At 47.9% G+C, this 24,845-nt stretch overlaps 1 protein-coding gene across 1 annotated transcript; it reads right to left on the minus strand.

The window, feature by feature from the left end:
• Positions 1 to 1,177: 1,177 nt before the first annotated feature.
• On the minus strand, positions 1,178 to 23,507 carry Lgmn (legumain). Its single transcript, XM_051150695.1, has 13 exons — positions 23,328 to 23,507; positions 15,230 to 15,327; positions 14,173 to 14,254; positions 12,109 to 12,194; positions 11,458 to 11,533; positions 10,614 to 10,676; positions 9,866 to 9,932; positions 8,267 to 8,385; positions 8,085 to 8,174; positions 6,306 to 6,506; positions 2,941 to 3,111; positions 1,908 to 1,975; positions 1,178 to 1,658 (listed from the first exon to the last, which is right to left on the minus strand). The coding sequence occupies exons 1-13, from the start codon at positions 23,484 to 23,486 to the stop codon at positions 1,616 to 1,618; spliced, it is 1,323 nt and encodes a 440-aa protein (XP_051006652.1). The 5' UTR covers positions 23,487 to 23,507; the 3' UTR covers positions 1,178 to 1,615.
• Positions 23,508 to 24,845: the final 1,338 nt, after the last annotated feature.

Genomic DNA, 24,845 nt, shown 5'->3' on the forward strand with positions numbered 1-24,845 from the left:
CTGTATGCTTTAGTCATTCATGATGTATCTTTGGTATTTCTAGGGTATATGGGGTCATCTGTGTTTTTCAAACAAATCTCCAAAAGCGACCCTGCTCCTGACGAGCCCCATGCAACTCAAACGCATGCTGTCTGAGGCTTCCTTGCGCCTGCATTGCTGACCCATCACAGCAGCTGGCTTCCTAACCCTCCTTTATCATCCCTGGAGAGAAACTGAACCAGGCATGAAGGGGCACACCTATGTCCTGGCTATTTTGACGGGCTGAGACAGGAGGATTCCTGAGCCACAGGCCTGCCTTGCAGTATCCTAGGAACTGATGACAGAGGGGCTGAGGAGGCAGGCTCACACCCAGCAGCAGTCAGCCTGTTTTATTTCCTCTTTAGTCCCTAGCACTAGTCTCTCTGTGTGGATTTGCCTACTCTGCACATTTCACATGGTTTTAGTGATTGGCTGTACACTATGATGGCTGTACAATAGTCCCCTGCCTGGATACGGCAAGCGCCGACTTCACGTCTCTCACAAACCCACCGCTAGCCCTTGAGTGTACTGTGTCAGAAAAACAGTCCCTGACCATGCTGCTCGAGACGTGTGGCCCACAGAGGGCCCGAGGGACACATACGGTGTTTCTGGGTTAGTCGGGCTGTTTCATCATGATGTGGAAAACTTGAGGGAGGGAGAACTCGTTGATAACTTTTCTTCCCGGTCTGAGGGTTCGGTGCTCAGTTGCTCGGGCAGAATGTCATGGCGGCGGGAGTGTAGTACATGGGAGAGGGGGTTCTGCCCCTCTCGGTGGGCAAGAAACCAAGCAAAAGGAAGAACCCTGGGATCAAGCATGACCCCCACTTCCTCTAGCTAGGCCGGAAGCATCCTGAAGTTTCCAGGACTTCCTAAAACAGGGCTGCCGGCAAGGGACCAAAATACCCAAGCCTTGGGTAACAGTTCACATTAAAACAGTAACAGGTGGGGAGATGGAGGGGCAGAAGAAAACGGAAAGGAAAGGAAGAAAGAGTCACTGACGCTGAAGAGGGGAGGAGGAGCTAAACACAGGTGGGCAAGAGACACAGCCAGGGCAGTGTTCACAGAGCTCAGAGCAGTGGAGAGGTGGGAGCAGGGGCAGGGCCTGCCACAAGGGTGGAACACCAACCATGAAGCCAGAGGCCAAAACAAGGGTCTCACTTCACTTACTTTAAGACATCCATTACCACAGAATAAAATACAAAAGCAATCAAAAATCATATTTTCTAAAATTAATTCTTCCTTAAGGGGATTTCAGCCCTCTTCTGTAAAAATCACTGCGAAGATGGAAAGAGGTTTCAGCTTTGAATTTCTCAGAAGATTCCTTCACTGGCTCCAGAAGCCCCAGTGAATTTGCTCTTGAAAGCTAATGGACAAAAAACAAAAACCTCCAAAGAAGCAAAAGTTCCTTTCTCCAGAGCACCCAAATTGGCTCCTTAGTAAACAAGTAGCTTCAGAGAGAGAGCCCAGGGTGGGCTGGCAGCATTCCCCTGGAGGCTGGACTTCGGCACTGCCTCTGACTCCACACTTTCAGTCTCTGGTTGGTACACATTCCAGCAGAACTTGCTCACTCTTCAAGAAGCACTGGGGAGGCAGCTGTTCAGTAGTGACTAAGGCATACCTTGTCCATGGCCATCTTTATCCTACAAGAGACAAGAGACGGGAAGATGAATCTGAGGAGTCAGGCCAACCCTGAAGAAAGTAAGACATAATGTAATTCTGGGCAGGCGTCCCGTAAAACAAAGTCCCCAGCCATCAACACAGACAGGGAAACCAGCCCCTCTGATTCCACAGACAAGTGACCCCAAACATAACTGGGCCGTGGCACTGGGTATGCACCCAGCCACTTTCAGAACGATGTCCCCTCTTCCCAATGCCAAGTGCTGCTTTACCTGTCAATGGGATATGGCTTCTCGCAGAGGTTTGCCAGCACATACAAATGCCTCAAGGCATACTCATACTGCAAGAGAACAAAGGACCCACGTGAATGTCCCACCGTGCAGTCAGCTCCCCTCGCTTCTGCACACGTCCCACCGTGCAGTCAGCTCCCCTCACTTCTGCACTGACAGAGATAAGGCCATTTCAGCCAGGGGTTCTAGGTCTGTTTAGGTCATGTTTAGGATCTGCCATCTTCTGGCAATCTGAGGGTATTTATATCCTCTCCCAGACGAGATGCACGTTTTTAAGGGCTGCACCCAATCTGAGGGGCTGTGCAGTTTCAGCTAATTCTGGGAACCCAGCTGCGGAAACAGTGTCATACAAATGCCAAACTGGATGACAAAGATGCAAAGGCAAGCTCTGCCAGGGCTTGGTCTATAGACCACAGTTTGCCCACCTTTCTCCAGCAGGATCCAAGCAACCCCCATTGTAACCACAGGACTTTTTAGGGACCAGCAAGCCAACTGGCAGTCTACAATTGGCCAAAACATCATCCTTCCTTCTCCGTGGACCAGGGTGTGCTCCAACAGTAACTCTTAGGGAATGGTCAGAAGACATCAGGAAGAAGAAGCCAATGTCTGGCAGATGTGAGGGGCGGGGACATCATCATCAAGAGAAGCAAGCAACAGTAGGGCTGGAGAGATGGCTCAGAGGTTAGAGCACTGACTGCTGCTCCAAAGGTCCTGAGTTCAATTCCCAACAACCACATGGTGGCTCACAACCATCTATAATGAGATCCGGCGCCCTCTTCTGGCCTGTGGGTATATATGCAGGCAGAACATTGTTTACATAATAAATTAATAAATTTTTAAAAAAACCAACAGTAATGGGAGTTGTGGCCTATGACTCTACTAGACAAGACACATATCCATGAACTCAGGCATCCAGCTTCCCAAGGCCCGGATGGAACCTTCTACAAGCCAGTGCACTGAGTTTAGCATTCGGAAATCAGGTGCAAGGACACGTGGGGCCCCTGACTGGGCTCACCGTGTCGGAGTGCCAGTTAAAGCAGTGTGTGCGGAAGTGGGTCACAGCCTCCTGGTAGCAGTCATGTGCTGTGAGCATGGCTCTCTCTGACAGAAGTCTCTCGGCAGTCTCCCCAAATCCTGCCAGCAAGGAGACAATCTTGTGCACAGACTTCTCAATGACATGCCTAGCCTAGGAAGAAAGACAAGATTTCAAAGTAATTCCGGTTCAATGTCCCTCCCCTCTCCCGCCCCCCCCCCCCCGGATTCTGCAGTAAGAAGCATATTCAAAGAACTATCCTGACCCAGCCTTCAGCCCACAGTAGATTAAAACAGGCCAAGAAATGCATCAAGAAAAATGGAAAGTGTGCTTGGTTTCTGGGACACCGGAATGGCCTGCCGGGCAAGGTGGCGCTCACACCCTTAAATCCCAGCTAAAGCAGGCGGCAGATCTCTGTGAGTTCTAGCCAGCCTGGTCTATAAAGTGAGTCAAGGAAAGCCAAGGCTACACAGAGAAACCCTGTCTCAAAAAAAGAAAGAAAGAAAGAAAGAAAGAAAGAAAGAAAGAAAGAAAGAAAGAAAGGAAAGAAAAACAAGACACTGGAAAGGCCTGGCCTTCTTGCTCTCCCACCACCATGGAAGACCTGGTATGTGGTACCTGGAAAGCAGGCAGCCTGCGCCTGAGTGAAACACTGCTATCCCCCCTCATTTGATGCGGTGTGCCCCCCCAGGCACCTTTGCCTGCTCAGGAAACCATGCACAGAAAGTACAGAGGCCCCATGTTCCTCCCCCAGAAGAGAAAACAGCAATGTGAAGAAGACACTGTTGAACTTGAACCCGACTTCTCCGTCCCCACCCAGTGTTTATCTCCTTCACAGTTGAATTCTTTACACTCTTTACACTCTTTACACTCTTTACCGCCCACTGTGTGCTGGACCCACGTGTGGTCCCCAGAGCTCTGTGGGCCCTGTGATGGCTTCCCCCTGCTTCAGCCAAAACCCAGAGCCACAGAGTAAACATCTGCATCGCGTCCAGCTGTCTTCTCTCAGCTGGGTAGGGCACAGTCTGTAAATGTGGAGCAATGCTACTCTGTACAAAAACTGCTTGTTTTCCAAAACAGTTATTTTTCAGAAAATATACAAGGGCACAAAATGAGCTTCTTATGGTTATTTCTGAATGAATTAAATGGTTTATCTTGGGTTTTTTTTGTTTTGTTTTGTTTTGTTGTTTTTTGTAATTCTCTATTTTACATAAAAATGTAACAAAGCAACAGTTATCAGGAAACGGTTGAATCTAGTAAGTGTATTGGCTTAGAAACAGTTTTCAGACTTACAGAAGAGAAATTCTACAGTTGCTCAAGCAAACATAAGCAGACTCTGGTTTAGTTTCTGTGACTACCCAGAGGATAAAGACAAAAATGTCCTTTCATGTCTCTTGTTATTTGTTTTGAGACTATAACCCAGCTTGACCTCGAACTCAATAGGTAGCTAAGGAACTCCGGATCTCCCTGCCTCCACCTCCCAAGTGATGGGATTTAAAGGCATTTGACATACTGCCTGAATCATTTTAATTCTTAATACAGTATCAACAGACATAATAACCCACCATAGAAAAAAACTGCCCTAGGATGGATACATAAAGGGTAGTAAGAGGCCAAAGATTAGAAAGTAAAAGGGCCGTTATTTCAACTGTGTTTGACACCAGTTAAACATCTTGAAACTGGTTGTGACAGCACACACCTTTAATCACAGTGCTAGGGAGGCAGAGGCAAGCGGACTGCTATGAGTTCAAGGCTAGCCTGCTCTACAAAGCAAGTCAGAGTAGCCAGGCTACACAAAGAAGCCCTGTCTTGGGGAAAGGAAAAAAAAAATCCTGGCTATTCAAGCTGTTACATTCTGCGGGGGACAAGTTTTTAAAAAAGAATTAAAGCTAGGCATTTAACACATACACACATACATGGGCACTGGGGATGAGGTTCGGTTGGTAGGTACTTGCCTTGCATGCATGAAACCCCGGGCTCAACTCTTTTTTATAAGTTTATTTTATTTGCATTGGTGTTTTGCCTGCATATATGTCTGTGAGAGGGTCACAGACAGTTATGAGCTGCCATGTGGGTGCCAGGAATTGAACTCAGGACCTCTGGAAGAGCAGCCAGTGCTCTTAACCACTGAGCCATCTCTCCAGCTCTTCAATACTTCATCCTAAGAACCATATCTACTGGGGGAGATAGAACACCAGTACTCAGGTGGGGAAAGGAGGCTCACAAGTTCAAGGTCATTCTCTGCTACAGAACAAGCTGGACATGGCCAGCGTGGGATGCATAAGACTCTACTTGGAAAAAATAAGTCAAATAAGGATTTTTTTTTTTAAACCTTTCCATGTGTCCCTCAACATGCCACACTGACTGGGGACAAGCATTAACATAGAGTGGCTTTGTTAGAACAGACAGGCATGGCTGAGAGCACATAGCTTTGATCAGAAGGATCCTCCTGCCCATTCCATTAACTACTGAACAAAGCAACAGTTGTGAAGGACGGACCCACAAACAACAGTTTCAGGAAGATCTTCAGGCTGTGACCATGAGACAACAGAATGGGTTTTTGTTGGCGGTGGTTTTTGGTTTTGTTTCTTAGCTTATTTGCTTGGGTTTTTTGTTTTTGTTTTTTGTTTGTTTGTTTGTTTCTCTGTAGCTCTGGCTGTTCTACAACTCATTCTGTAGACCAGGATGGCCTCAAACTCACAGAGATCCACCTGCCTCTGCCTCCCAAGACTGGGTATGTGCCACTACTTCTTGGCTGAGACAACAGAATGATTTTAAACACTGAATTAAAAAAAAAAAGGACTGGGGCTGGGGAGATGACTCAGAGGTTAAGAGCACTGTCTGTTCTTCCAAAGGTCCTGAGTCCAATCCCCAGTAACCACATGGTGGCTCACAGCCATCTATGAGATCTGGTGCCCTCTTCTGGCCTGCATGCAGGACATAATAAATAAATCAATCTTTTAAAAATTACTTTAAAAAATAAAAGACTGATGAGTGACTAGTAAGTCAAGAAACAGTAAGACAGAATGTTCCAGAGGGACCACCAGACGCTGGAGCTTCCCAGCATGGTTCTGGGGAGCCGAGCCTCCGAGCCTCCGCTTCCTGCTGCTGCTGCTGCTGCTGCTGCTGCTGCTGCTGCTGAAGATGTCAAAGTGATGATGAAGAATGAAGGCTACTGCTGACTGCTCTTTGCTCTGCTTTCCAAGAGCACAGAGGCCATACTCCTTTCTTTATCTGAGAAGGACGCACCCTGAATTCTAGTTGCTGAACTCAGAGCACACACACATACACCCCTTCAGTCTCGACTGGCCTGACCTCTAGGAAAAGTCCCTTTGGCCACTACTTACATCCAGCAGGCGCTGGATCTGCCCGATGAGATTCTGGGATTGCTTCAGGTCGTTGGTCCTCAGCAGCTTCCTCTTCAGGATGGTGAGCGGCACCTCTGGGCTGGGGGTGAGGTCGAGGTGTGTGACTGGAGGCAGAGAGATGGGGGAACTGGCTCTGTGCTTCATTCCCTGAAACTGCATCACTTTCATAGTAGAGATAGACTGGAGGAGGAGGGGGAGAAAAAATACAAATATAACGCTTTTGGTGAGAAGAGCAGGTGTCCCACGTATACCCTAGCCCCGCCTCTCGGGGAGTCATGGATCGCTCCTAGCTTTAAGAACTGAAGGGCCCTAGTCACCTGAAAACACATGACCAACTCAGGCAGTAGGCAGGATGACACACCTGTGTGGCTGAAATCTGTCACTGAAGAACATTAAAAATACCCAGGGTGCTTTGAGGCAAAGAGCAACTGCAGACCCACAGTTATGCAAAGTTTGTTTTAACTGGGGCAACCCTGGACATGCTCATCACCCTTGCTCCCCTGCCTGTCCCCAAGGACCAACAACAAGGTTTCAAGCATCCATCCAGGCTGGCACTGAAGTCTGGGTCCCATGAGATAGGCAGAGCTAGGGACACAGGCCAGGCCGACACTGGGCCATTAGACGCTAGCAAAATGCATACAAGTGTCAGGCTATGTCTGCTTGCACAGGTCAGGACAGACCCAACCCCAGGGAAAGGAATGAGTTAAGTATACTTGTGCTCAAAGCAAGCAATAGTAATGCAAAACTCAGTCTAAAATTAAAATCAAACACAAATATAGAAACAGCAAGTTAAAAAAAAAAAAAAAAAAACCACCGTCATTTACACACATACAGAGAAAGACAGACAGACTAAAAATGGACCAAGCTAAGCACCTGTACTGAAAATAGGAAGCTGGAGACAGAGCCACCAGCAGGGCAGGGAGTTCCCTGAGTCACCTGTCTGGCTTTTTTCACTCTGTTCTCTCCTGCCCCCATTCAAGGGCCCAGCCCGGCCAAAGCAACCTGGGTAACGTCTTGTGCGCTGTCGCTATCCCACTGCTGACAGGCTCGCAGCCTCACGGGCCTCACTCTTGGAGATGTGTCAGAGAGCTAGGCTTTTCTGCACTGCACTTTGATCGAGGATGCCAGAGCTTGCACCCAAGAATAGACCTCAGCTGGCAAGCTCCTGGGCCTGGGAAATGGTGTGCTGGGAGTTCTGGTGTCAAGGTTTTCAGCTGAGCTGCACAGCCCAGAGCCTGTCCAAAGGCTCAAGCTTCTGCAGCCAGAGAGCAGGCACCTTAGATCTACTATCCGACCATGTTGGTCCCTGCTGGGCAGAGGTGGCAGCGGGGCGTGTGTGAACAGTCTCCAATGTCTAGCCAATGAGAAAAATCAGTGACCTACAGCTGGGCACGAGACAGATCCTAGAAAATGCAAGGCGGGGGTCCAGTGGGACAGTCTTGAGAACAGAACATGTGCTTTTGGTCGCCATGGCCTCTTGCCATGTGATAAGCCCTTGCTTGGTGCTTCCCACACACAACCTTGTCTGGTGTACCTGGCTAGCCTACAAGCTTGGGTTCTGACAAATGAGGAAGGACACATGGTTCAGACAGCTCACCCTGATGCCCAGGTCTGCGAGCGCTAACCTAGTGGGTCTGGTTCCTGAGCCTGAGGACCCTGGGACCTGGATCTCATTTCTCCTTATCAAGAGACTAAGTCCAGGGTGGGTCTGCCTGGGACTCCAGGCCTAGGGGGCAGGAGAGTGAAGCCCCCACTCACTTTGTTCCCATACTGCATGACGTGGCTGGTGTTGGTGTGGGACTTGACCAGGTGGTACTGCTTATGAAGCGTCTCTTTGGTGAGATCCTCCTGTAAGAAGAAAACCGCGGAAATCCTTGGAGAACCAGAGCCTGGAGACTCCACCGTAGCAGGCTGGCCCCACCCTGATCGAGGGGCCTTACCACGTCGGAGTCTTCCATCCAGTTGACGCTGTACCAGTCACCCAGGTATGTATTCCTCTCGTCGTCATAGTAGCAGGCGTAAGATGACTCACTAGGGTTGGCGGCAGTAGTTGCATAAACTACGGCAGATTAAAGGAATCTTTGAGTCAATGTTTTGCTCGTAGCCTTGGACTACACTTCCCCCATGTGACATCAAAACTGCTGCTCGGAACAGAGAGAGAATGGCCCTGACCAATCAGAACAATAACTCCTCTCGAACATGGACAGAAGGTAACCAAGTAAGGAACTCCTGTTGAAGCTATGAGCAAAAACCTGTGTGCTCAGAGCACAAATTAGTAGAAGACCGATGACAGATTTTAACAAATGGGGAAACTCAAAGAATATGAGCCCAGTGTGGTTTCTAAAGAGGGTCAATGCTTATTTAGAAAACACTGGGATGGGGGCCGGGTGCAGCACAGTGCTTGCTGAGCAGGTCTGAGGCCCAGCAAAACAGTTCAAGTAAACAAAACAAAAAAGTCAAGGCCGGTAGTGCATGCCTGTAACCCCAGCACTTGGGAGGGAGAGGGAACATCAGGAGTTCAAAGTCATCCTCGGTTATATAGCAAGTTTAAGATCAGCCTGGACCTCATGGGATTCTGCCTCACAAAAACCACTCTGCTTGCTGGGCATGGTGGCGCACACTTTTAATCCCAGCACTCAGGAGGCAGAGGCAGGCGGCTCACTATGAATTCGAGGCCAGCCTGGTCTACAAAGTGAGTCCAAGACAGCCAAGGCTACACAGAGAAACCCTGTCTCCAAAACAAACAAACAAACAAACAAAAAACCACTCAGCTGTGCAGAGCCCATACAGTATCCCCACTTCAGATGTAACTCTTATCAAGCAGGCACTGTCACTATCCCTACATTCAAGGACCAAGTCACCTCCCTGACTGAGATCAGAGAGAGTGGGCAAGCAACACAAAGCAAGAGAACAGGGCTGGTCCAGTTTGGGCAGCCATTGTGCAGCCTGAATATAGACTCTTGATACCATTAGTGGGTTTTAGGGGGGGTGGAGGGTTGCTGTTGTTTTTCGAGTTTCTTTTTTTGTTGTTGTTATTTTTCAAGGAAGATTTTCTCTATTTTAGCCCTGGCTATCCTGGAACTCACTCTGTAGACCAGACTGGTCTCGAACTCGAACTCGACCTGCCTCTGCCTCCCCAGTCTGGGAATTAAAGGCGTGCGCCACCACTGCCCAGCTTTATTAGAATGTCTTTATTTGTATTTTGTGAGTATGAGTGCTTGCTTGTTTGTGCACCTTGAACCCTAGGAGGCCCGAAACTGGAGTTGCAGGTGGCTGTGCACCTCCAAGTAGCCAGACCTGCTGCAAGAGCAGCTAGTGCTCCTGACCACAAAGCCAGGCCTCCGGCCCCACCCCACCCCCACCCCCTGGGTCTTTATGCCCTATGAACACTTGCGGAGCAGAAGAAGCCAGACCTGGCCACAAGCATGTCCTCTCAGCCTGCATATCAGGCAGCCCTCGGGGGCCCTGCACAGGTGCACCACTTGGTCTCAAGTGGGCAGTATGGATGGACAACCAACCCCTGCCTGTTCAACACCTACCGTTGATGTCATTGGGCAGGTGGTTCATCATGGAGCCTGACTCGCATGCTTCGATGTAGAACACCATCTGCAAGGCGTCCAGGACAGGTGAGCTCCCGGCCAGCAGTGCCTGCCACCGCAGCCCACTATCCTTCACTGTCCCTATACAGAGGCTACTGCCGAAGGCTAACAGAAGCTATCTGACAAAAAGCGAATCACATTTCTTCACTAACGGAATAGTGATCTGAGTGAGCAGAAGGCATGGCAGCCTGGAGCTGCACAGCGCTGAAGAGACTGGTTCTGTATCTGAGAGCGAGCAGCTCCAGAAGGCCACGTGGCAAGGCAGCCATCTTTTCTGCATCAGCATCACATATACCATGCCCTATTATGTCACTACTGAGGTCACAGAGAAGAGAGGGCCCAAGTGGACAGTGAATAAATAAGGTGGTGGGTGTTCCTCCTCAGTTGTCCCAAATGGAGGAGGTCTCTGGAACAGCCGTCCTTCCCCTGTGGTGCCCGTTCCTGCAGCTGCAGCAGCTAACTCACAGCCCCTCCCAACGCCTGCTAGGTCCGAGCTGGGAGTGAGGCCCACATTATGTTGTGCCAAGCTCTCTAAGAGATCCAGTGAACCCTGGGGCAGCACTGGGCAAAGCTGACCAAGTGGAACAGTACCCAGAAAGCGAAGTGACCTGTCCAAGGGCCAGCTGTGCCAGGGTGGCTTCCTGGGGCTCCCCCTCCCCGCCCCCAGGCACTCAGGAACTGACGTTACCTTCTGGTACATTTTGTGTTTGTACATGTAGTGAATTGTCTTGTTCAGGTCCTTGAGGTGAAGCTGAAAGGGAAGGATGCCGACACTCAGAGCCACACCCTAAAAGAGCCACCCACACCTCATAAAGTCCTTTTCCCAACCAGGCAACATAACCGCGGCTGAGCAGCCCTTCCACTGACACACTGAAAACAAGAGACAACACTTCTGCGTGCATTACTTTGTCCTTGGTGTTCTGAGACTCTGACTGTGTCTGTGATGTGCCCAGCCCTGACTGACTGGACACTGTGGCATGGGCAGAAATGGACAGAAATTACAGCCTTCCAGCTGCAACCTTTGCACCCCACCCCCACCCCCTACCCCCACTCCTTACTGTAGCACTGACACCGACCCTAATGGGGCATCAGAAAACAGGTTACAGGTTTAATCTCAACACACGGGCCCTGTTTTCTATTTTCCTTTCCATTTTAAAGATAAATAAAACTATCCTTTCCGTTTATCTTTAAAAGATTAAGAAGGGAACAGTGAGATGGCTCAGCAGGTAAAAGAGCTTGCTGCCAAGCCTGATGACCTGAGTTCGATCCCCAGGACTTGCAGGATGAGCTGACTGCCGAAAACTGTCCTCAGTCCTTACATGTATGACGTGGCATGTAAATGTGCACATATGCAGGAAAAGTAAATATAAAAATCAATTTTTAAATGTTAAGAAAAACTGCTAGAGGCGCAGCTCAGTGGAACAGCACTTAGCTAACAACATACGCAAGGCCCTTCATTCAACCTCCAGGATCAAACAGTGATGACGACGACGACAACCACAACCTGTATCAAAATGGTATGCAGAACTCACATCATCACTAGGAAACACCAGGATTCCAGTGGCTCCGTGGTCGGTGAAATAAACAAACACATGGTCCCGGGGACCGCTGCCAAGATAGGACAGAAGAGAGTAAGCCAGACAGGCCAGAGCTTCCCACCCCTGTTTCCACGTCCATGCCTCTGAAACGCTGCCTGCATCAAAAAGCTAAAGAGTTTGAGCAAGGCTCAGTAGCACAAGTCTTTAATCCCAGTACTTGGGAGGCTGAGGCAGGTGGATCTCTGTGAGTCCGAGGCCAGCCTGGTCTATAGAGCTAGTCCAGGACAGCCAAGACTAACACAGAGAAACCTTGTCTTGAAAAAACAACAACAACAACAACAACAACAACAACAACAATAATAATAATAATAATAATAATAGTATTATTAGTTGTGATAGGGGGCAGGCTGGCTAGGGTTGTAGCTTAATGGTACATGCATGAAGACATGGGGACCCCGGATCACAGGGGTATGTGGCACAGAAACAGACCAACCATGGCATCAGCCCTGTGAGACCAGGCCTGGGTCAGGACAAAGCTGCCCACTCTTAGCTTGTCTAAAGAGACAGGAGCAAAGAACAGTGCCCATCTGAGTTCTGTGTGAGACTGCAGTTCTGAGAGAACAGACTCCATGAAACAGAGGGTACCTCCTCAGGACTTTTCCAGATCCTTTGCCCTTCACAGCTTCTGCGTCGCCTCTCAGCACAGCGAGGAAATTCTCTGGCGTCACATCCTACGAGGAATTGGGAGTCAAAGCCAGATGCACCTGTGACTTCCAAGCACATCTTACAGGCAATGTGATGGGCCCAGGGCACCCAGCTTCAAGCTCAAACCACTCCAACCCCAGGCCGGGATGACATGCCTGGGGGCCCGAGGCCTACGAACTGTGAAAGGGCCATCTTGGATACGGTGATATTTATTCCTTCCCAACCACTGTGAAGTGGGAATCCACACCACCCACCCCTCCTGATGCCCCAGCCACCCCAGCACAGGAAGAGACTACTCCCTCAGAGAGAGGATGAAGAAGCAGAAGGGTTAGAGCCTCGGTTTGCCTCCAGCTTGCTACCTCAGAGCCTGAGTCCCAAAAATACTCAATCATCAAAAGCAATGCAAAAAAATAAAAATAAAGGGAAAAAAATCACCCCCAATTCTACAACCTAGGTTCTACACATGTCCCTATAGGCCAGTAGTCCTCAACCTTCCTAATGCTGTGACCCAGCTCCTCATGTTGTGGTGACAGCCTCCCCACACACACCATAAAATCTCATTGTTACATTATAACTGTAATGTTGCTCCTGTTAAGAATCACACTGAAAATATCTGTTATGCAATATATCTGATATGTGACCCACAGGTTGAGAACCCCTAAAAGGAATTATCACCCACTTTCTTTCTTTCTCTCTGTCTTTCTTTCTTTTTTTTTTTTTTTTTTTTTTTCTCTCTCTCTCTTTTTTTCCCCTGAGACAGGGTTTCTCTGTGTGGCCTGGGCTGTCCCGGACTCACTTTGTAGACCAGGCTGGCCTTGAACTCACGGAGATCCACCTGCCTCTGCCTCCCAAGTGCTGGGATTAAAAGTGTGTGCCACCACGCCCGACAAGAAATTATCTCTTAATATGAGATCAACTATATTGTGTATACATTAAATTTATATTGAATTTAAGAGACCATAAAATCAAACAAAACTGAAAGAAATGCTGAACTTTGGGCTAATGTTTCTTTGCCTCCTGAGACATCCTGAGACATCCTTAGAAATTATAAAGACCATAAATGCACATTTGCACATATCAATAAACTGGGAAATTAACCATTTGGGGAGGAATGTATTAGAATACTAATTTTTAAAGATCTATCTTCAGGAAAGTCCTGACATACTTCGTGCTAGGTGTGGGCTGAGGAAAGGTTTCTCTATGCAGCCTTCACTGTCCTGGACTCACTTTGTAGACCAGACTGGCCTTGAACCCAGAGATCCCCCTGCCTCTACTCCCGAGTGCTGGGATTACAGGTGTGCACCACCGCTTCCAGCTTAGAGCACAGATCATCTTTAACTCAATACCTCAGGTTGAGTTAAACACAACATGTACCAATGTATTACCATGCTTGGTACATGTGGAGCCTAGAGTGTAAACACCAATGCACTGTAACCTTTTTTGAACACTTCCCCTGTCTTTTTCTTTTCTCTGTTGGCTTCCAAAAACTAACTGAACGAGAAGCAGTATAGCATGTGCCTTTACTGGGGGAGAAGAGAGGAGAAGATTGGTGAGTCCAGGAGTTCAAGGCTAGTTTTTATGAATAGAAGAGGAGGAGGAGAGAGGAAGAGTGAGGTGGAGGGGGGAAGAAAGAGAGAGAGAGAATGAATGAATATATGGCTCTGTGTTAGAACACTTGACTAGATTATATGAGCCCTGGTTCCAGCCCCAGCACCATCTGCCCAGGAAAATCTCCTACTAATCTCTCAAGCTCATAAAGGCATGGGGAAGTCGGGTGTGGTGGCGCACGCCTTTAATCCCAGCACTTGGGAGGCAGAAGCTGGTGGATCGCTGTGAGTTCGAGGCCCGCCTGGTCTACAAAGTGAATCCAGGACAGCCAAGGGTACACAGAGAAACCCTGTCTCAAAACACAAAGGCATGGGGGGTGGGGGTGGGGGGGCAAGAATGGGGAAATATCAATGAGCTGAACCCCAAAGCCACTGGCTTCCGACGAAAACGTCTCACCTCCCCAGTGTAATCCTTCAGGACGCCCTTGTACACATCCGTGCCGTTGGGTCGGTTGATCACAACACCCGGAGTGGGGTTTCTGAAAATTAAAGGACATGGTTGCAACACAAAACTTGTCTCCCTTCAGAACTCGACATTACGTGAACAAACAGCAGACAACTCTGGGTTTTCTGTTGTTTCTCTGTGTAGCCTGGGCTGTCCTGGACTCGCTTTGTAGACCAGGTTGGCCTCCCAGGTGCTGGGATTACGGGTGTACCACCACGCCCCACCAGGCAACAACTCTGTTCTTGAAGACACTGTCACTTAAGATGGGTGCTAACGCATGTGGTTTGGGCAGCTGGGGATCTCATGGACTTGAACACAAAAGCACCAAGTGGGAACAGGGAGGAAATATTTTTTGGGGGGAGGGGGGAGGAAAGATCTTAAAACCCAGGAGAAGAACCAAAGAGCAAGTGTCTTGCCACCTGTTAGGAAGCAGAGTGTCTTGGGGCAAGATCACGCAAACAATACTGCTCTCAAATATCAACAGGACAAAAAGCAAAACTAAATACCTAAGACTCAGGCGCCACAATCTGAAGGTGCAGTCTCCCTACAGGGCAGGGTCCCTCTCAGAAAGGCACCTGGGAGTTGCGGAGCCAGGAGCTCCTTCCTGAAGAACTTGGGAAAATGTGCGAGAGACCCGTACGTAACATCAACCACAAAGAAGAAACAGCCATGGAAAGAGGTCCTGCACAGACTAGAACCTTCTATAGGCAGGTGCCTCAGCTCAGAGGTTACGGACAGGCTCCCAAGTCCAGGGTGCAGCTCTCTGCAGCGCATAGGTCCAGCTTTAACCATCTCAGAGTGACCCCCTCCTGCTCCTCTCCTGTATCCTGCCACCCCAGAGCACCCTATAACATGCTTGGGGTTCAACACATGACACCCCTGTGGCTTTTCACCCAGGGCCACTCCTGTTCCCAAACTGGGCCACTGTCCTAAGGAACCCCATAAGCCTGAATGTGACGGTGTTTTTCAGTTGGGTTTCACAGCCAAGTTCAAAACGCTCCCCACTCACTCGTCAGAGCCGGCAATGTCGTCGTACATCATCACTATGACCTGCTCGTCGGGGATGCCGTTCCGGTGGATGATCTGGTAGGCGTGGCACGCGTCCGCCTGGAAGAAACGGTTCCATCAGCTTTTAGATATCACAAGGGAGGAGGCCCATTCCGGGGTACCTTCTATCTTACAGAAGGCTCACTGTGACTCTCATCCCTTACCGGTCAAGGTTTGTAAAAATGATTTTTTTTTTTAATCTTTTTTTTTTTTAAGTTTTATTTATTTATTATTATGTATACAGTGCTCTGCCTGCATGCACACCTGCAGGCCAGAAGAGGGCATCAGATCACATTATAGATGGTTGTGAGGCACCATGTGGTTACTGGAAATTGAACTCAGGACCTCTAGAAGAGGTGCTCTTTTTTGGGGGGGGGGTTCCGAGACAGGGTTTCTCTGTATATGCCTGGCTGTCCTGGATTCACTTTGTAGACCAAGCTAGCCTTGTATTCACAGAGATCCACCTGCCTCTGCCTCCCAAGTGCTGGCATTAAAGGCAGGCGCCACCACGCCCAGCTACAGTCAGTGCTCTTAACAACTGAGCCATCTCTCCAGCCCTTGATTTTTTTTTTTAACTTCAATTTTAAAAGAGCCCCAGACTCTTTTTTTTTTTTTTTTTTTTTTTTTTTTTTTTTGAGACAAAGTTTCTCTGTGTAGCTTTGGCTGTCCTAGACTAGCTTTGTAGACCAGGCTGGCCTGAAATTCACAGAGATCCACCTGCCTCCTGAGTGCTGGGATTAAAAGTGTGCACCACCACATCTGGCTCTGATCCCCCAAAACACACACACACACACACACACACACACACACACACTTATTATCCACATACTTATCTGATAGTAAGGCAGTGCTATCTGATACATTGTGTGTAAACACACAAGCACAGATGTACATACACACACACACAGTCACACCTACAGGTTAACAAGGGCCCTTGAAAGTCCTAAGCAATTTGTTTTCATATTTCAGACACAAGAGTGTAAGAGCACAGATTCAGGTCTCAAGCAGAATGCCCCAGAGAAGAAAGCAATAGGTCACAGCTTCTGATTCACCAACAGTCACTGTTCCGACAAGCGAGTAAAGTCTCAAGACCCAGCCCAGAAGCCAGGCTTGTGATACACACCTGCAATCCCAGCTCTTTGGAAATATAAGCAGGAAGAGCAGGAATTCAAGGCCAGTCTGGACTACATAGCAAGTTTAAGGCCTACCTGGGTTCCTGAGACTATCTAAATAAATAAAATAAGGCACAATTCAGGAATTTGAAATGAAAAACATGCTGTTTAGATGATGGTGACAGTTAGGAGGAAGATGAGGAAGAGGAAGAAAAAGAAGAGGAGGAGGAAGTGGAGGAAGAGGAGGAAGAGGAGAAAGGAGGAGGAGGGAGGAGGAGGAGAGTAGTATAGAAGAAGAAGAAGAAGAAGAAGAAGAAGAAGAAGAAGAAGAAGAAGAAGAAGAAAACTCTAGAGTGCTTGTCTAGCATACTAGAAGTTCCGAGTTCAAATACATCGCCACACAAACAGTGTGTGCTGCGGCACACTTGCATTTATCATAGCAGGTTTGGGGAGGTAAGGCACACAAGAAGCTCACACAGTGAGTTCGAAACCAGCCTAGGCAACATGCCTAGGATGTGAGATTACAAACAATCTGAAACAAAAGAAGGCTATCAAGGGGGAACAGAAACTATCTCTGTTGCAATTCTTGGACCACACGTTCCTTGTTTCAGACGACGCCCTCTGTGCAGAATATCAACTGAGGTCAGAGGGGGAAACACATTGCTTAACTTTCCACCGACAATGTCATTCCCGGAACATGGAGAGGTGCATGTGGCCAGCATCGACATCCTTGGCCAGACACTGTCATATATACACACAGCCTCTACACAGGACATCCCAGACGGCACATGAGGTGTCTAAGAGAATAAAGCATTCACCACGCCAGGCTTCTGCCTGCAAGTGCCCATCCAGATGGACCTGTGTGTTGGCAAATCCTTCTGTTTAGCACACATCGGCTGTGACTGTAAGCGGGAAGTGTGGGCCCAGTACTCCAGAGCTGCCTGACAAATGGACAGCTGAGTGTGAAAACAAGTACATCCACCTTCTGTCTGCCCTGCACAACTTCAGGCACTAAGTTATCTCAGTAGCCTTCAGTTCTCAGTGACAAAGATCTGGACCCCCATCTTACAGGTGAAGAGAGAACAGCTGACAGACAGGCGGTGACCCACTCCCATCACGCTAGGTTCATGGAAAAAGAAGCCGAACGTTCTCACTACAGATCTTGATGGCTCCTCACTCAAGGGCAGAGAGAAATCACTACATTTTCAGGAGCCCAAAGAGAAATCAAAGGGCTAAAAATCTGGACAGAAACTAAACAAAAACCGTCATCAATAGTCACATATACGGTCATGTATGACCTGAGAATCGCATCATTTGGAGGTTCTGCCCAGTATTTACACAAACTCAGGCAGCTGTCATGTCTAACCAATCAATCTTATGGGACCAGAGTCACATTTGAAATCTGTCCTTAGCCAACTCATCCTGGTGCAGAACAAGGCCATCTATGGTGTGAACTGACAAAGTTGGGGGACTTTGGGGGGGAGGGGTTGAGACAGGGTCTCTCTGTGTAGCCCTGGCTGTCCTGGACTCGCTTTGCCTCGAACTCACAGGGATCCGCCTGCCTCTGCCTCCCTGAGTGCTGGGATTGTGACAAAGTTTAAATCCTCGTTTCTGTAAAATAATAGGGGCCTTCCAACACTAACTGTGGCAAGTGAATAACAAACACCCCCCAAGTTCCTGATGCCTGGACCCTATGAGATACCAGAGCAACAGCCGCAAAGCAGCCCAGTATCTGATGCTCTATGCACCAGAGACTCCTGCCTGTCCCTGTGGCCTGTCCCTGTGGCCTGTCCCTGTGGCCTCTCCCTGTGGCCTCTCCCTGTGGCCTGTCCCTGTGGCCTCCACAGCAGCTTCCTCCTTGCAGCTGGCTTTGGGTTCAATATCTCTCACAACACAAACTTTGCGTCTCTTTCTGCCTACTTTCTTGAACTCACATTCATTCTCTAAACCACATAAACCCAGACAGAGATTCGCTGTGTGCCCTGGGATTTGCAATATAAGAGTTAAAAATCAAGCTGAGTGATGGCAAGCACTTGGCAGGCAGAGGAAGGTGGGTCTCTGAGTTTGAGGCCAGCCTACAGAGTTCTAGGACAGCCAAAAAAGAAAAAGAAAAAAGAAAAGAAAAGAAAGAAGGAGAAAAAGAGAAAAGAAAAGTTAAAATCAGTAATCAAGATTGGAATAATGGGGCAAGAGATCCCCTTCTGTCACAGACCTAGGGGAGGGGAATAGGGTGAAAATGGGAGGCAGGGAGGGGAGGAACAGGAGGAGACAAGTAAGGGAATAACAATTGAGATGTCATCTGAATAAATGAATAATAAAAAACATTTTAAAAAAATACAAATGGGGAAAAAAAAAAAAGATTGGAATAAAAAGCACTTGGGGGCTCAAGAGATGGTTCAGAGGTTAAGAGCACTGGTTGCTGCTCTTCCGGAGGTCCTGAGTTCAATTCCCAGCAACCACATGGTAGCTCACAACCATCTATAACGTGTTCTAATGCCCTCTTCTGGCATGCAGGTGTATATGCAGGTACATAATAATAAATCTTCTGGGGGGAAAAAGAAAAGAACCAGCACTCACCTCGGCCAGATTACCAAAGTGAGTGGGCTTAACGGCACCCAACAGCAGTGGCACCTTGTGGCTTTATTGCTATTCAATAAAATTATGATATTGTGGAAAGACACAGATGTACTCATCTGTGACATAACAAGACAGACATCTCAAGTTCAGGCATCAGATTTAAAACCGGAAAAAAAAACCCAAAATCATTAAAAATGGTTAGCAGCCAGGTGTGGTGGCACACACCTTTAATTCCAGCACTCAGGAGCCAGAGGCAGGAAGACGTCTGTGAGTTCAAAGCCAGTCTGGTCTACACACATCCTACTCACATCCTGATTTCCAAGCCACACTAAGGAAGGAAGGATCTCCAACAAGGGTCTCGGGTCAGATGAGACTGCCATAGGCAAAAGGCGGACATCGCAGCAAAGGTAGCCAGAACGGGTCGTGGCTAGAGGAAGCCCGTGGAGAAAGTAACACAAGAGACCCCGTTTAGGACCTTGAGGGATGATGTCACAGATGTGACACCAAAAGCAAGGTCCACAGAGAAAAGAATGAATAAATTAGAGCTCGCAAAATGTAAAACGTAGTGCTTCAAAAACACTACTGAAGGAAGGGCTGGAGAGATGACTCGGTAGCTAAGAGCATGCACTGTTCCCGCAGGGGACCAGAGTTCAGTGCCCAGCACCCATGGTGAATGCCCTGCAACTTTCTATAATCTAGCTCCAGAAAAGCCTCTGGCTTCTGTGGAACCCTGCACTCACATGCAGACAGACAGACAGACAGACAGACAGACACACACACACACCTTTAAAAATAAAAATAAACCTTTTAAAGAAACATAATTGAAAGGGTAGAGTGTAGATCAATGACAGCCCTGGGTACCATGCCCCAGCACTGAAAAAAAAAAAAAAAAAAAAAAAACTATGTCATAAAGAAACAAAAAGGCAGCAGAGTGTAGTGGCCACACCTTTAATCCCAGCACTCAAGAGGCAGAGGCAGGAAGATCGCTGTTGAGTTCAAGGCCAGTCTGATCCAGGACAGTCAAGGCTACACAGAGAAATCCTGTCTTGAAAATCCAAAAAAAAAGAAAAGAAAAGAAAAAAGGAACAAAATGGCGGGCTAGAAAGATGGCTCAGAGGTTAAGAGCACTGGCTGCTCCTTCCAGAGGTCCTGAGTTCAATTCCCAGCAACCACATGGTGGCTCACAACCATCTATAATAAGAGCTGATGCCTTCTTCCAGTGTTCAGGTATACATGGCGACACAATATTTGTATACATAATAAATAAGTCTTAAAAGAAAGGAAGGAGGGAAGAAAAGGAAGGAAGAAAAAGGCCGGGCATGGTGGCACACGCCTGTAATTCCAGCAGAGGCAGGCTACACAGAGAAACCCTGTCTCAAAAAAGCAAAAAAAAAAAGGGGGGGGGGGGTCATGGAGCTCAGGTGGTAAAGTGTTGGCCTTGCCAAGTATGATGACATGAGAGTAGAAAAGATTTGGAAAGCGTACATTGGATTCTTTTGTTGTTGTTTTGTGGTTTTTGTTGTTGTTGCTGTTGTTTTGAGACAGGTTTTCTCTTGTAGTCCTGGCTGTCCTGGACTCACTTTGTAGACCAGGCTGGCCTCGAACTCACAGAGATCCACCTGCCTCTGCCTCCTTGAGTGCTGGGATTAAAGGCGTGCACCTCCTCCTAAGCATGGAGATTAAAGGCATGCAATACCACAACCGCCTCCATCAAAACACAGGTGCCATTCACTTTATTTTTATTTGGATGTCCAAGTATATGTATGCATGTGCAGTTTCCCAAGGAGTTCAAAAGAGGACATCAGATCCCCTGGAGCTGGAGTTACAGGAAGCCATGAGCTGCTGGAAGAATAGCAACTGCTATTAACTTCTGTGTCTCCAGCCGACACAGCACTCACTGGCCTGGAGGTTGCCAGGTAGACTAGGCTAGCTGGCCAATGAGTCCCAGGGCTCCACCTATTTCCACCTCCTTAGACAGAGTTGGGGTTACAAGCATACTCCAAAATTTGTTGTTGTTGTTGTTGTTGTTTTTGTTTTTCCAAGACAGGGTTTCTCTGTGTAACCTTGGCTGTCCTGGACTCGCTCTATAGACCGGGCTGGCCTCGAACTCACAGCTGGGAATAAAGGCGTGTGCCAGCACGCCCAGCCAAAATTCCTTTTTTTAAGTGGGTTCTAAGTGGGGTTGAACTCAGGTCCTGGTGCTTACACAGCAGGCATTTTACTGAACACACTATCATCTCCTTAGCCCCTCCTACATATTTTAAGTTTTTTCAAATGCGGCTGCTAGAAATTTTTCCATGACTCATACAGCTCTTACTGGACTGCGTGGCTCTCAAGCCAGCTGGCCAGCTCTGGATCCTATTCCACCCCCTCCTTGCACCTCTCTGGGGCAGACTGCTGGCCTCCTCAGGCCTCTCTCCATCCATAAAGAGGAATTAAGAACATGCCCGGCTTCACACAGCCCCACTGGGGGATTAAAGGATCTCAGATTACTCTGAGAAGAGCCTGCAACATGATCCTGTGAAAATTTAGACACCTTGCGTTAAAAACCAACTTTTTGCTGAGCGTGGTGGCACAAGCCTTTTATCCCAGCACTCGCACTCAGAGAGGCAGAGACAGGTGTATTGCTGTGAGTTCGAGGCCAGCCTGGTCTAAAAAGCGAGTCCAGGACAGTCAAGGCTACACAAAGAAACCCTATCTCCAAAATCAAAAACAAAAACAAAAAAAAAAAGAAAGAAAAAAAAGAAAAAAAAAAGTTGGGTTTTTTGGGTTTTGGTTTTTTTTTGGTTGGTTGTTTTGTTTGTTTTGTTTTTGAGACAGGGTTTCTCTGTGTAGCCTTGGTTGTCCTAGACTCACTTTGTAGACCAGGCTGGCCTTGAACTCACAGAGATCCACCTGCCTTTGCCTCCCAGTGCTGGGATTAAATCTTCTTTTCTTTTTAAAGATTTATTTATTATGGATTCAGTATTCTGCCTACATGTACCCCTGCACACCAGAAGAGGGCACCAGATCTCATTATTAAAGATGGCTTGTGAACCACCATGTGATTTCTGGGAATTGAACTCAGGACCTTTGGAAGAGCAGCTAATACCCTTAACCTCTGAGCCATCTCTCCAGCCAAAAAAATCAATTCTTTAACCAGCTCTGTTCTATAGACCAGACTAGCTTCAAACTCAGAGATCTGACTGCCTCTGCCTCCAAGTGCTGGGACTAAAAGTGTGTGCCACCACACCCTGCGAAATCAACTTTTTAAAAAGACAGTGGTACCAAGAAGAGATTTGATACCCTATGAGCATATACAGGGGGAGGTAATCCCCCTCAGGAACAGTCATAGGGGAGGGGAATAATTGGAAAATGGGAGGGAGGGAAGAATGAGAGGATACAAGGGATGGGATAAACATTAAGATGTAACAAGAATAAATTAAAAAAAAAAAAAAAAGACAGTGGGATCAGTCACACAGAAGCCAGCCTTTTAAGTACAGTGCAGTGTGCAACCATGACCACTTTCTAATTCCAGGACATTCTCCCTACCCCAACAGGCTCTAATTCCATGAGCACTCCACTCCACGCTTTGGTCTCTCCTCTGCCCTGCCCTGCTGTCCCTGTACATTTGCCTAATGTGAAATGCCGCTTAATGGACTCAAACATTTGGTCTTTTTGATGGCTTCTTTAACTTAGCATATGTTCATCCCTCCTGAAGCACATGCGACTGTTCCATCCCAAAGCATGTTCCATCTACATCCTGGGTAATGTGAGTAAGGCTAACACCAGCCCAAGATTTCACACAGACCTATCTTCGTTCCTTTTGTGATGTCTGGATGGGGTTGGTAATTGTTTCACCCTCTCCAGGAGGGCCAAGCTGCTTCCCCAAGGCCACCCCCTTTCCCCACAACAAGGGCCTCTACATTCAACTATGCTTTTCTCTCTCACGTCCACAGGCTGATTTGCATGAAACACCAGATGAGGTTAAGACAGAGGTATGGAGGGCAGAGGGGCCAGAAGCGTGTTCCCCAGAGCTTCAGCCCGTTTGCCTCTTGCCACATGGCCTCAGCTAAGTCCCCTCGTCTCCCTAGCCCCCAGTGTCCCTTTCTGTAAAATGAAGTTGTTAGCCCAGCCCAAGGGCTCTCAGCCAGGATATGTCATGACGTCTGAATGCATTTTGAGTTTTGAGTTGACAGGCAGGCAAGAGATGCCACCGCCATGGCTTCAGATATACTACAGACCCAAGAAGGGAACAATGCCTGGTTCTGAAGGCCACTACTGTAGGAAGGTGAGGAAATCCAAAATTAGACTAAGACAAAACTGTCTTCCAAAACGGCCACAGCATTTTATAGACACGAAGCTGGTGATTAGAAAACTTCGGTTTCTTACCTGGTGCCGGTAATTATACCAGCCATTGGAGCCCGCCACAATCACCACCCAGTGCTTGCCACCATCTTCAGGGTCATCCACACCGATGGAAACAGCGCTGGTGCCCAGCACCAGGCTGAGAAGCACAGCCACTTTCCAGATCATTCTGCACCCCTGCATCCGTCCGTCCGTCCGTCCGTCCGTCCGTCCGTCCGCTACAGAAGGCTGGAAAGAGAAACACAGAACCGATTTTAAAGGGAGGAGCACTAGCAGAGATAACATCACAGCACCTGGTGTCAAGAGGGGTCAGCTGCCTAGCCCAGAGGAATGTGCTGAAGGTAACAATTAAAAAGAACTTCCTGGACCTTTGGCCACTGCTGGGGGAGGGGGAACAGAGGGGGAGGGGGCAACAGTCCTGCCCCCACCTCCCAAACCTACCTACAAGAACTAGATGTGCCCACAACCAACCAACCAATAGCCAGAAAGCACTTAGACCAACTTTTCAAGTGCCTACCACAATTCAGAATGCAGCAGATGACATCCCAGCAATCCCTGAACTGTTTGTGCAAGAACACACATGTGACCTAGCTGCTCATGGAAAAATGTGCAAAGCAGACATAAAAATGTAACAGCTTTAGAGGTTTTTTTTGGTTTTGGTTTGGTTTGGTGTTTTGGCTGGGTAGTGAGTAGAGCAGGGCAATCTCTTAAATTGCCCCTTTTTGTTGCAATAAATGCTTGTTACTTGTTAAAAACCTATTTACATTTTTAAAAAAATTATTCATAGTAGGTGGGTATGCTCTGCCATGCCATGGAGATCAGAGGGCAACTTTGGGGAGTTGGTTCTCTCCTGCCACTCTGTGAGTCCCGGGATTGAACTCAAGTCAGTTGGCTTGACAGCCAGCATCTTTGCGTACAGAGCCATCTCACCAGCTACAATGTAGATTACCTTTAAACTAGAAATATTCACTCATGAACAATAGTGTGAACTCAAGTTCCCAGGATGGGGGACAGGGAGAGAGAGGGGGGCTGCTGACCTGTGTTAAAGATTCTACAAAACCAACAACTGGGCTTCAAGATTATGGAGTTAAAATGTTGCAGACTAGAGCCAGATCACCTTGGGCTATTTTTAGCCCTTTGAAAGCCATTCATTGTTCCTCCCTATGTCTAATCTACCATCCTTGGGACTATCAAAGCCTTAGCCCAACCCAAAGGCCAAGAATGTCAAGGGTTAGCATCTGAATCCCATAGCAGAGACACCCTTTGCTGTCTACGGTCCCCACTACTGTATGTGGTAAATCCTTTGATTTATGACTTCCTTTGTTTTGTCCCTAATGAAAACCCCGTGCAACCACTTCCATATGGTACTTGTGTTTTATGGGTCATGGTGATTCATATTTGGCTTCAGAATAAACTCTTATTTCCTCTGAGATGAGAGCCCTGTTTCTGTGTCAACAATAGTCACAGCAATGTAAACCCCAAGTCTGAGCCATCTGGATAGGCTCTAATCAAACCTTAACTCATGTCCTTGTCTGACACTTA

This window comes from Acomys russatus, chromosome 1, assembly GCF_903995435.1.
Source record: "Acomys russatus chromosome 1, mAcoRus1.1, whole genome shotgun sequence".
Taxonomy (NCBI): Eukaryota; Metazoa; Chordata; class Mammalia; order Rodentia; family Muridae; genus Acomys; species Acomys russatus.